Below are 13,985 nucleotides of genomic sequence, written 5' to 3'. Positions count from 1 at the left end.
ATGTGCAGATGTGACTGGTACTGCAGCTTAGTTTCATTCAAACTGCGGACTCTTCGTTCTGCTGATAGGCAGGGGACCTTGAGAGGTATTACACATTTCTAATATGGCCCTTAACCCTGACATGAGATCCTACTTCAGGGTGGCACAGTAATGGATGCACACACAGTACAGTTCAATGAATCAAGATTTTTTTTATCCAGTTGGGGCACAAAATGTAATGGTTACAACAGTGGTACTTAGTGTAGTGGTTACAAAGTTGTCACTTGACTTGGCAGTTACAGCCTCTGTAGGGCACTTAGCTTGGCAGTTACAGTCTCCGTAGGGCACTTAGCTTGGTGGTTACAGTCTCTGGTTCTAAGTCACAATTCCAGGCAGGGGTGAAATTCACCAGCCCTCGGTACAGGAGTATGCTGGAAGTGGTCCGCGACCACTTGCAGGATACACATACAGGGCCTCTTCCGGTCACGGAGCCCCCTACCCCAAAGACCTAATTTACACAGCAGTCCCGTTATGGTTGAAACGCCCGAAGCAGTAAGAAATCACTCAGCAGGACACTCAGGTTTCTGTCTTTTCAGCAACTAATGCTGAAACAACATAATTCTATTCACAGACCTACTGCAGTTTTTTGCCATAATGTCAGTCTCATGTGTTACTTCACTCGCCCCTCAGGCTCTCTGTGTACACTCTCCTATCTAAACACACTGACCATGAAGCTCCTCCTTTATAGTTAGACTCCACCCATACATGGAGCTCATGCTACGCCATGCTACTGGGTCCACATACATGACCAGAGACATCGCCAGCCCCGTGTGCCCGCTTGTAAATACTTATCACAACATATCCTAAAGCTGCAATAACTTTGAATGAAAACATGTTAGAACATGGCACAACGCAATATGGCAGTCCAGTTAGCTTCACTGAGACATCAAAAGTATATGTGCACAGTAACAGGAGAACATTGAGGGTAACTTCACATGTAGCGTAAATACTGTGGATTTTCCACATTTTCGTTCCGTATAATCCGCAGCATAATACAGCAGCAGCAAAGTGGATGAGGTTTGAACAAATCTCATCCACGCGCTGCGTAAATAATGAGCGGAAAAAAACCGCTCAGTAATTGACCTGCAGTGCGGTTATTTAATCGGCAGCATGTCAATTGTATTTGCGTAATCGCTGCTTTGTTTTTGCAGGTTTTTCCCATAGAATTCAATAGGGAGGTTAAACCCGCAACAAATAGCAAATGTTGCAACTCAGAAAAAAAAATTCTGCGCTTCTTCGTACTGGGGTCTGTTCCCTTTTCATGAAAAAGGCATAAACGAGAGCGGATCAACTGTACTTAATGTGATGACAGTCTAAGGGTGAATTCACACAAAGCAGCCAGAGCAGGAATTGAGGTGCAGCCGTGATGGGGCCGAAAACCGTGTTGGCCTTCAGTTTTACTGCAAATATGTGACGTTTTCATTTGACAGTTACATGGGACAGTTGAATTGGACAACGCTACAAATACACAGACGCTACAAAAGTAATGGTGTGTGCAAGTATGAACAGACATGAAAGCGATGTAAACAATTAAGAGGCTACAGTGCTTGTAGGAGTGCTGCGGTCCCTTCAAACAGCCGATCGGTGGGTGGACGAGTGTTTGACCCCCACCGATCTAATACTGATGGCCTATTCTAAGGATAGGCCGTCAATTTTAAAAACCAGGATAACCCCTATAACTGTTGGAATTGCTTTATTAATTTCTTAACATAACATTGCGCCTATATGCCATGGCATAGGAAATGGAAAGATAGTATTTACAATGTAAATTGGGACTGAAGCTAAAGTTATTATATGTCTAATACCTTAGATTTAAATTTAAGTCATATTATTTGACTAGCCCCAAATGTTCTGTCATGTTTTGGCTTCATGCACACTCCATACCGGCTTTGGCCTCAAAATAGGCAAAACTAATGTCCTCAAACTGAAAAAATCCCCAAAGCTCTGTTTAAAATGCAGTAGAAATTTGTAAATTGTTTAAGGTAAAAAGTGGATCAATGTAACAATAACCCCATACTATAGAGATTTTCAAATTACTCTAGTATAATAGGCGTAGCTGTATAGCAACCAACTTAACAGGGGTATCTTGGGCCTTAAAGGGCTTGTCCAGTTTCGGGGCTGTTTTTTATACTAATGACCTATTCACAGCATAGGTCATCAGTATATGATCGGTGGGGGTTGAACACCTGGACCCCGCACTGATCAGCTGTTTCCGCTGCCTCTAGGCACTGGAAACTATTCGGTGGTCGGTGCAGGAAAGAGAAGGTTCTGTATAGCGGCTATGTTGCAGTACTGCAGCTCTGCTCCTATTCAAGTGAATAGGAACAGAGCTGCAGTAACCCAGCATGGCCGCTATACCATGTATGGAGCCTTCTGCATCCGGCACTGACCCTGCATAGCTTCCAGCGCCCGGAGGTGTCGGACCCCAACCGATCATATACTGATGACCTATGCTGTGGATAGGTCATCAGTATAAAAAAACAGCCCAGAACCTGGACAACACCTTTAAGGATGCAGTTTAGGAATTTTCAGTGTGTAATACAGTAGTTAAAATGTTGTTGTTAATAGGCTAGCCATGTGATGCTTTTTTCATAGTGTTTTTTCTTACGAATTTACACACATATTTATTAACCTTTCTATGTCAATTTTCTGCTGTTAGTGTCTCTCCGCACTGGTCACAGAGGGAAAATCTATGATGTCCATATGCCTTAAGGCCAGGTTCCCACGGGTCGAATATGCTGCGTAAAAATGACCTGGATCCCGCAGCACATTCTGTCAGAAAAAAACGCATCACATTGTGCGGTTTTTCGGCCGGTATTTACTCCACAGCAAACGTCCATACTTACCTAGGCCGTTGTCATGGTGACGCATCCCTCCTTTGCCGTCCGTTCCGGCCTCCCTGGCTGTCGCTACAGCCCATGTGACCGCTGCAGCCTGTGATTGGCTGCGGCGGTCACATGGGATGAAACGTTGCGATCTTTTCGGCGGAGTCTCTGTGATTCTGCCGCAAAAGCCTCAACACAAAATCAACGAAAACGAGGCATAAAGTGACATGCTGCGGATTTAAATTCCGCACCGCAGGTCAATTTATGAACGTTTTCGCAGAATTTGTTTTGCACAGTGTAGGCATGAGATTCGAAAAATCTCATTCACTTTGCTGCTACTGTAAATGCTGCAGGAATTTCCGCACGGAATTCTGTTGCAGAAATTCCGCAGCGTTTACGCTACATGGAAACCCGGCCTGGAAGGACATTTGAAAATGTCTATTAAGCTAGAAACAAATGTACTACGATTCTTGTAAAGAGGCTAAATGTTATGGTATTTTTATTATTGCACTTTTATTGATTAATCCATCATACTAAAAATATAATAGTAATGCATTTAATGCAATATATCCAATCTGCATTTGTCCTAGTGCCCTGCAGTGTTGAAGTTGTTATCAACATTTTGTAAATAATGCTGCGGTTTTAAGCATCTGAAAAGGATATCAGAGCAGTTCTATTTAAAGTAGCAGGGAAATTTGTTTCAGCTTTCTGAATTAGTTACATGGATATAGCGGACATTAGGTCTTGTGCAGCAGGATGATGAGAGGGAGACAACTTTCTAATTAATTTAGAGTCAGACATGCACTGTAAATAGCAAGCTGTACATGTCACATCCAAATCCGAAAAATGTTCACTTGGAATAAGACAGTTATGATCAATAAGAGGCTCAAAGTAAAAGTGTCATTTCCAAATAATAAGAAGCTTTATTAAGGCATTTTTAATAATTTTGCATTTAAATCAATGCTTTATTTCCAGTAATAGGAGCGCTGCTAAGCTCTATCCGATGAGATTTACATTTACTGAACAGATGTGGTTTCTTGACTATTGACCTTTCCAATAAGATTTGGTTAAAATGACATTAGTTGCAGATCTAGATTTGTACTTTTTAGCTTTAGCCCTTTGCCTCCATTAAATGATCTTTTTTCTTTTTTACAACCTTTAGGTACATCGTTCTGGTGCCTACTGGATATTGTTCCTATAAAGAATGAGAAAGGAGACGTGGTCCTATTTTTGTCTTCTTTTAAGGATATTACAGACACAAAAGTAAAGATTGTACAAGAAGATAAAAGAGAAGGTTTGTGTATAATTCATTTTATACATCACGGGAGTCACATTATAAATACAAAAGATAAAATTATTAATCGTTAAAGGCAATGTACACCTTTGAATGTATTTTGTGATTTTAAGCATGTTTTGAACTAACTTTTTAAAAAAATGTTTTTACTTTTTTCGATATGGCTTGCGGTTCCTCAGTTGATGAACATCGAAGTTGATCAACTTAGATGCGATCGATATTAGGTGGATCATGTGTGAAAGAGACACACAGAACCCACTCTCAGCGAGCCGTCGGGTCAGCTGAACTGATTGAATAAAGGTCAATTCAAAAAGTTCCTAACCCCATCCAGATGTATGACATATGCTTACGTCATAGACGGGTAGGGGAAGTATGGAGTGGGCTCACGGGCTGAGCTCGCTCTAAACAACGCATGTGTCAGCTGTATGTTCCAGCCGACACTTCACTGCAACGAGCGGGATCGCGCCGGAGCACAATAAACAATGGAGGAATCGCTGGTTTTTTTCCATTTTCTACCCCACAAATATTTTTTTCCTATTGCCATGTACATTATATGGTATAATAAATGGTGCTACGCAAAACTACAACTTGTTCTGCAAAAATCAAGCACTCATAGGGCTATATCGACAGGAGAAGAAAAAAGTTATGGCTTTTGGAAGGTGGGGAAGAAAAAATGTAAGTTAAAATCTTAGAAATGGCTGTGGCGGGAAGGGGTTAAAATCCGAAAAACATTAAAGGGAACCTGTCACCAGCATTTCACCTATTGAACTTTACTTATCCCTCACTGGCCGCTGCTATCAAAAGTTCATTACCGTTATCCCCTCTCCTAAACTCCTCCTCCGACTGTAAATAATCGTCTACGAACATTTTGCGCCTTTTATCGTAATAATCCGGTGTCCCGTTGTACGCACACACCAGAAGAGCACATCAATGCACAAGCGTGGGATTTTGTGTGCTGGAGGAAGGCGAGGAGCTGTCAATCAAAAGTAAGAAGGTGGGGTTAATTCGCAAAGACTTGAGAAATGAAGATATGACTCTTTTCAAACGAAGATTTGACTCTTTTCAAACGAAGATATGACTCTTTTATGCTCATTAGCATACAGTGTGGAAACACTAAAAAATTGAATACTAAAGCTACAGAGCCCACTAAGACAACAATTGTAGGTTATATAGAAATGATTTTCCCCCCACTACCACCAGGTAATGCTGGTTTAATAGGTGAAATGCTGGTGACAGGTTCCCTTTAATTTAAATTAAAAAAAAAAAAAACATTGAAAGGTTTTCATAGCCTTTAGGGTATGTTCACACGGCTCATTTTCAGACGTTTTTTGAGCTGTAAACGCTCCGAAAAACGGCTATGAATACGTAAACTGAACGCCTTCAAACATCTGCCCATTGATTTCAATGGGAAAACGGCGCTTCTTTCCGACGGGGCGTTTTTTTACGCTGCCGTTTGAAAAAAACTGTGCATAAAAAAATGCCCTGTAAGAAGAAGTGCATGTCACAGCTGTTTTTGGAGACGATTTTTATTGTATGAATACAAAAAACGCTCCAAAAACGCCCACAAAAAAGACACGTAAAAAAGTGGTTGATGCTTAAAAAACTGCAGAAAATCAGATGCTGTTTCCCTTGAAAAGCCATTTTTCGTTCTGTGTGTGAACATACCCTTAAAGTGAACCAACTTCATATAGAAAAACACTTCAGAATTATTCCTGAATATGCTAGTCAGATAGGACAGCAAATCATATGATGATTTTGGAAATTGGTTTTGATAATACAGATCAAATTGATCTGTCATCTTCATATATAGTATGAGTATTGCTGGCCACGGTTAATTTGCAACAGTAAATTGCCAATTAAATGAATATGTTACCAATGCATATCACTCATGTTAGCTTTACCATATTATTTGACCATTCATCTTAAATAATGCATGACACACAATTAAATTTGTATGTGGTCAAATTAAACTACTTCTTTATCTTGATTCCAATTGTATAGATCATGGATTGTGGCTTCTGGTTTGCCTGTTAGGCATGTTCATTTGTAGTTAATTTTCCATGTAGATTATGCATGGATTTGAGGGCATGCTGCAAATTTTCAAATCTGAAGAATTCACTATTCACGGCTTAAATCTGTGGATACCCATGCAGATTTTGCTGTGGATTTACTGCCCTGTGTGAATTTGTCCTGGGATAAAGATTAATTTCACTGCCATATTAATGTATCTAAGTTCCTTGACAAAGGCAGAGTGGATTGTTAGTACTACACCCCTGCCTAGGCTAGGACATAGTAAGAAAGCATCAACACTACTTTTTTTTTGCAGTATGTCTTTTGATGACTTTGTCCCTTAAGAATAACTGAGATGAATGTGCCCGTAGTATGTTACCTTGCAATGTAGCTTCATGACCTCAATTATGATATGAAATGGAACCTTTCTCCTTTTAATTATCACCTCTATTGCTCTATTTACATAAGGATTCTTATTGCCTGGCTGTATAAATACTCTCTGGGTCAAATTGCTGTTTTCACATTTCACATTTATGTGTTTGATCATGTATCACATGTATCATATGTAGTAACATTATTTTTTTCCCAGATGTGGTACAAACAGTTTATATTTCCAACTGGCATCATATCAGCAAAGCTGGCCATAGGAAAATGTATGACCAGAATTGAGATATTTTTTCACTCTCAAGATGCTGATCATTTAAAGGGTAAACTTTAAAAGATTTCTACAACAAAAAGAAAGTTTTTCCTTAAGGAAAAGTGTTCCAACCTTTACAAATATTGATTAAATGCTTGGATTGTAGCATTTAAATGGATTGCCTCACCCCATATTTGTGGCATATCAATGTCCACGTGACCATGCATGTGTGGTGACTGTATTATAAGAAACAGGAGATATAGAAACAACAAAGTACCACAATCAGCTGTTTCCTTATCTCTCTTTCATTTTAATCGAGAGTATCTGCCCGTGCCTAGCCAACTCTGTGCCACATTCCTGGGTCGGAGAGGGCTTCTAGTCTTGGAATTTTTGCTTATCAGTCACTTATGGCATATGCAATTGATATGCCATAGATGTCTGTAGTGGGAAATCCCTCTTAATTAATATTGACCAATAGAAAATGTAAAATGGAACAAATTTCCATTGGCCAGAATTGATTGTTTTACTAACATACACATAGAGAATTGTGTGCCTTTTTTAGTTTTTTCATGAACAATAATCATTATGTTCATTAGCACCTTTAGTGTAAAGGATCTGCCAGACACAGCTTCTGTGTCGAACGCCCGTGGTTAATCAGCCTGCATCTGCTCCTAGGTCTGATAGAGTGACTCGATCTGCTACGACTCAGGCTGGTAGGCTGAGGTGTGGGAGAACCTATCACAGCCTGGCCAGATGGTTCTAGCTCCCGCCCTCGGTCTATTTATACCTTCATTTGCTGCTTGTCTTTGCCTGTGATTCTTTCCTGTTTCCTGGCTCTGCTGCTCCTGCTATGATTGTTGACCTTGCTTCATATCGACCCTGGCTTTACTGACTACGCTCCTGCTCTGCGTTTGGTACCTCGTACACTCCTGGTTTGACTCGGCTCGTTCACTACTCTTGTTGCTCACGGTGTTGCCATGGGCAACTGCCCCATTTCCCTTAGCTTCTGTGTACCCTTGTATGTTTGTCTGTCGTGCACTTATTGAGCGTAGGGACCGTCGCCCTGTTGTACGCCGTCGCCTAGGATGGGCCGTGCAAGTAGGCAGGGACTGAGTGGCGGGTAGATTAGGGCTCACCTGTCTGTCTCCCTACCCCGACATTACATTTAGTTAAATAACTTTTTGATTTATGTTTTTTTAAATATGTATTAGAAACTGTGCATGTTTTTACAGATATCTGTATTACAAATGTTTATATAATTAAAATTTAGTGATTATATGGATTTAAAGTATGTACTTGACCACAGTAAAATAACCCATGTTACATTTCTTCTCTGACGTAACTGTAATCTGAAGTAAACAAAGAACAAGATTGATACTGAAAACATTTTTTATACTAAATTTATCAATAAAAACTATTTATTAAAAGTGGCCCAAAAATAGAGATAAGCAATAACAAAGTGGTAGATGCAATAAATATTTGTTCTGTTTTTTATTAACTTTTTTAAAATTTTGGCGACAGTGTTTTTTCAAAATTAAATAGCCGTGTGTGCTATTCATTTATAGGGAACATATAACCTTCTATTTTTGGGGTTTAGTATTTTTTTGTGTAGGACGACACCAAAGGCTTAACATAAAGCTCCTGGACCCCAACGCAAAATCTGTAACACTCCCCCCCCCAACTATTATGTGTACTGGTCTTCTCATATAGGGCAGAGGGACCTTTTGGCCCCACTCTGACTTCAGGACCTGGGTGCGTCTGTAACCACTGCACCTACTATGGTTATGCCTCTGGATGAGACGCTATCAAAAAGAGGCTACTCACAAAGCCAAAGCAAAAAAAAACTTTCATTCCATAACTAAAATCTGCTATAAACCATTATTTTACAGTATTTTTAGCTCCTCAGGAAGACATCAGTATTTTTTTCTTTGATTAAATTGTCGGCATAAGGTCACTCAGCATAATTTGGTTCTAACAAGGGTTTGAACGGAAGTAAAGATGGAAACTCTGCTTTTTCTCATCCAATGTATTTTTTTAAACACCCAGTGGTGCTATCTAAAAATTGTTTCCGCTCCATTAAGTATTGTGCTAAACTAGTCTAAAATTGTAAATCCATTTATATCATTTTTATCCTAGTGAGATGTTCTGTGTGAGCTTTTAAGTGGAAAGGACAATTGTTGAAAGAAGTAAGAATATTTTATTTCTAGAACATATACTCCACTTAAAATTATTGCTTTGATTTAAAAGGTCACTTACATGAGAAAATAATATGCATTTAGATTCACTAATTTTCATAATTTACTTTTTCAAACAAATTCAAGTTCATTTAATTTAAAAGTATTCTGTTCAATTCACTGTATTATCTTTGTTCTTTCTGCTTTTGAATCATTTGTAATGATTCATTGTTTGATTGGTCGGATAAAATTAATTTTGACTAACAAACTATGTAAACTATATATAATTTGTAATGTAACAGAGACATTTTTAAGAGTTAATATACAGCTCACATAAGGTAATATACAAGATGATTAGGTTAATACATAAAATGTAAAAGTATTGTAAGAAAGTAATGTAAAAAAGTAAGGACAAAAATGTTATCAATAAATTTGATCTTCTTTCAAAAAGTATATAAAAATAAAGGTAAGGTAATTAACAAAAAATATATATATACATTCCCTTTACAATAATTTATAGAACAAAATATTATACATGAGCAGTTTTCTTCTGTGGAAAATCGAAGTACTCCCCTACATAACGGCTGGGTTCATATCGTGCGTTTTTGTTGCGTTTTGAAGTACTGCAAAACCAAATACATCTTAAAAACGCATGCACTTTTTAAAATACCCATGCAAGTATTTTAGCTGTAATCTGGTTTTTAATTTATTGGTCATAGGCTTACAGCTGAAACAATTTGTAAAAATGAGTGGCTATTTAAAAAAAAAAAAAAAAAAAAAAAGCAAGCCTTTTTTAAGACGTGTTTTTTTTTTTGGCAGCGTTTCAAAACATAGCAATAACACATAATGTGAACCCAGCCTTATCACAAATTTTTCAACTGTAGCAATATGCATAGTTGTACGTATATAACAACAACGATGCAGAAAATATCAGTTACAAAAATTACATTCAGTATCTATAAAGAACATTGTAAGATAACATGCCATAACAAAATCATAAAAAAAAAAATGCGTCCACTACATGTACATATCATATATGGGTCTAAAGATCTGACGAGGGAGACCCGGGTTGAAGGTCATACAACTAACATAACATCCGGAAAACAGAGTAAAGGAGAATATCATCGCCATACTAACAGTAGAATGATCCCGTGTGCAGGAATGATACATCTATCCCTACAGGAATGCCAAGAGTTTAACCTACCAGTCAAGATAGAATCTTTAAAGGGAATGTGTCATAAGAAAATGACCTCTTGGTTAAATCAAGTTTTTTATGTTAAGCATATGTATAAAGAATTTTTGGGGATTTTTAACTTTCTATGTCATTATATATTTTAAAAAATATTACTAAAATGGCCACTAAGCCTCACAATAGGCTGACACTTCCTGTTCTGTAGAGATCACTTCTCAGTAGTTAACACATTATTATCACAGGCAGGATTACAATGAAAGGTAACACCGCTATATATAGATAACACAGGATCCACCATTGACAATAGGTGATGGACACAGCTCCCCTCCTATACCTTCCTGCACAATGGCTCCCCTCCTATTCATAGGTTTATATGGACCATTTGACTGCTGTAAAGCATATCTCTAAATGCTGTTAACAGCAGCTTGGGCAAGATGGCTGTTTCTGTATTCATGTACAGAAAATAGAATTAAAAATCTACAATCAAAAAATAAAAACAGATTAGCTAAAAAGATTATGTTTCACATCTGTTTGTAATTAGGAAAATAATACAGGTGATACATTCCCTTTAAGAAAATTGAGCCATGTAAGCCAGATCTTCTGAAACTTGTTTGCACTTCTCTGGTCTTGGTAAAATAATTCCTCTAATCTAGATGTTTGGGCTACCTTTTTCGCTCAATGAGAAATCGGGATAGTGTAATCATGGCCTTAGCTGCCAGTGGCAGTTGAGACCACAATAGTTTATTGCAGGCGCGTCACCAGCAGCGGGCCTTCATGGCCCAAGCCCCGGATCTTTGGCCCGGTGCCCCGGTGCCACATTCTGGTCGCAGCGGTCACAGTTGTAACCGGGCCGCGGCTGCCTGCACCGCATCTATAAAAGTTACTGTAGTAACTGGGGCCTATGTAATAATATACATGGGCCTCTGTTACTATAGTAACGAAACATACTTACCCATTTTCCTTCCCTGAGCACTGCAGAAGTCCTGACATCTTCTCTCTTCATGACTTCACGATGCTGTGCGCCGCAGATGACGTCACGACGCTAGATGGTGTAGGGACATCCGCTGCACCCAAAGCCGAAGAGGAGGATAAGTGTAAGGTTACGGTCTGCTGGGGTCCTGTTTCCAAACCTACCTTGTGGTAGGCTTAGATACAGGGTCTAGCAGACAGTATCACACATGGGCCCTGTATTTAAGCCTACAACATGTGTTACTAATGTGTTTTTTTTTTTGTTTTTTTTTACAGGTTCGGTCATTGGACTACGTCAGATTCGAGGACTACTTCGATGACGGCTTTTTTCATTTTCAATAAAAAATATTTTATCTATGTCTTTGTATTTTCTTTTAAACTTTATTACTACCGCTTTAGTAATGGCCGCCGGCTGATTGACAGCACCTATTACTAAGGCGGCGCTTAGTGTTAGCTGGTGCAGAGGTTAACAATAACCCCCATTATTACCCTGGTACTCACTGCCACCAGAGGTACTAGGAACAGCCAGGTACGATCCAATTCCTGAACATCTGTAGCAATGGTCGGGCAATGGGGCGTCTGCAGGCTGGTATTATTAGACTGGGAAAGGCCAAAAACAGTGGCCCTTCCTACCATGGTAATGCTAGGCTGCTGCTGTGTTGTATCTGGCTGGTTATGAAAATTGGGTGGGACCCCACGTCATTTCTCTAATTTTTTTTTAAAAATAAATAATTGGAAAAAATGACATGGCCCCCCCATTTTTCATAACCAGACAGATACAACATAGCAGCAGCTTAGCATTACTAGGATGGGTAGTGCCACTGTTTTGGCTTTTCCCGGCCTAATAACACTAGCCTGCGGCCGCCCCATTGCCTGTCCATTCCTACAGATGATTGGGTGCTCTTTCCAGCACACCTGGTGGCGGTGGGTACCGGGGTAATAATGAGGGTAAGTGTTAGCCTCTGCACCGGCTAACACTAAGCCCCGCCTTAGTAATGGACGCTGCCAACCAGCCAGCAGCTATTAACAAGACAGTAGTAATAAAGTTTTAAAAAATACAAGGACATAAAAAAAATATTTGTTTGAAATAAAAAAAAAAACACAACACTCATTAACCATTTTATTGAGAATAAAAAAAGCTGTCATCAAAGTGATCCTCGAATCCGACGGAGTCCAATAACCGGACCTGTAAAAAAACATAAACAGGCAAAAAAATTTGTAACACATAAAAAAACAAAACAATTATTTTACTTACCTTTACTGGGTCCAGTGCTGGAGCTGCAATGTCAGCGAGCTGGGCCCCATATCTAATCCTATCATATGTGATACTGTCTGCTGAGCCACTGTATCTAATCCTATCCATAGCTATAGGGTCAGAGTGCTACAGATATGCTGTGTCATATATTATATATGTTATATATACAGTCCTGATACAAATGAACACAGCACTCCAACATACCTATATATCAGGTCATGTGCTCGTTACCAGGGGATGAATCAATTCCCCGACTTGAGTATAAACCATCCACAGAACGTAGTAACTGTACCAGGACTTCAAAGTAGATGAAACAGGGTGGATTTATTCCCCTCAAGTGAGCGACGTTTCGGTTCAACAGAGCTTGAGAAAGATTCTCTGTTGAAGTATTCAATGATGCTTTCAAGAATAGACTTCTGCCTACAGTAGATCTTTGTTGGTGTTGACTCCGCTATTGATTCCATCGGAAAACCGGAAACCTGTCGGAATGGTGACGAACGGAAACCATTAGCAATGTTTCTGTCACCATTGATATCAATGGTGACTGAAACGGAAGCTGTGGTTTCACTTTCACTTTCCGTTGCGGGGTTCACCCGACGGAAACCTCCGACGGAACCCTGGAACAGAAAGTTAACGGTGATGTAAACAGGCCCTTAGTTGGCATCAGACCATCTGTTAGTCAGCGTCAGTCAATCAGCGTCAGTCCGTTAGTGTCAGTCAGCGTCAGTACATCAGTCAGTCAGTGTCAGTTAGTGTCAGTCAGTTAGCATCAGTCAGTGTGTGATTGTCAATCAGTCAGCGTCAGTTAGTCATCGTCTTTTTGTCAGTGTAGTTTAGTCAGTGTAAGTTAGTCAGTTTTAGTGTAAAAAAATATATTAGTGTACGTATGTTAGTGTTTTAGTGTTTTATGTATATAAAAAAAAGACAATTATATATATATATATATATATATATATATATATATATATATATATATTATATATTATACATATAAATACAGTATACAAATATATATTTGCTGTACATAAAACATAAAAATGGCCAAACATTTACCACAAAGGAGGAATATGAGATGCTTGCATCATACACAGAGAGTGCGAGTGATGCTGGATCCGCTTTTGCTCTGTCCTCCTCCTCATGTGACACCGAGGAACCTCCTCGCAGTCGCAGGAAGGTTAGCTTTCAGGTTACACCTACACCTGAACCTAATTGGCTGCCCCCAACCTCCTACACCCCCCCCCCCAAGTACCAGACTTTACTGCTGCTGCAGGGGTCCAAGTCCAAAATTTTATTTTTCAAGCTCCTTTTTTTGGACAGTTTTGTTGAAAAAATTGTTGAGCACACAAATCTATGTGCTCAATAATTTATTGCTGCAAACCCCAGTTCTTTTTATGCCAGGCCATACAGGTGGCATACCTCCAACACAACAGAAATGATACAGTACTGGGGATTTGTTCTGAATATGGGCCTAACAAAGAAGCCATCAGTGAAGGTCTATTGGTCCACTGATATTCCTTACCACTGCCCCTTATAATGCACCACCATGCCCAGGGCTCATTTTGAGGCAATTAAAAAATGTATACATTATAA

The 13,985-nt window shown here is 39.2% G+C and overlaps 1 protein-coding gene across 4 annotated transcripts in view; it reads left to right on the top strand.

Moving 5' to 3' along the window:
* KCNH8 (potassium voltage-gated channel subfamily H member 8) overlaps window positions 1-13,985 on the top strand; it is a 362,579-nt gene that overhangs the window by 156,878 nt on the left and 191,716 nt on the right. For all 4 annotated transcript variants that reach the window (XM_075827220.1, XM_075827218.1, XM_075827219.1 and 1 more), the window contains exon 3: window positions 4,027-4,158. In XM_075827220.1, coding sequence (XP_075683335.1) covers window positions 4,027-4,158 — 132 coding nt within the window. The remainder of the gene's footprint in view (window positions 1-4,026; window positions 4,159-13,985) is intronic.

This window comes from Rhinoderma darwinii, chromosome 5, assembly GCF_050947455.1.
Source record: "Rhinoderma darwinii isolate aRhiDar2 chromosome 5, aRhiDar2.hap1, whole genome shotgun sequence".
In the NCBI taxonomy this organism is placed as follows: domain Eukaryota; kingdom Metazoa; phylum Chordata; class Amphibia; order Anura; family Rhinodermatidae; genus Rhinoderma; species Rhinoderma darwinii.
This window is presented reverse-complemented; position numbering and strand designations above follow the sequence as displayed.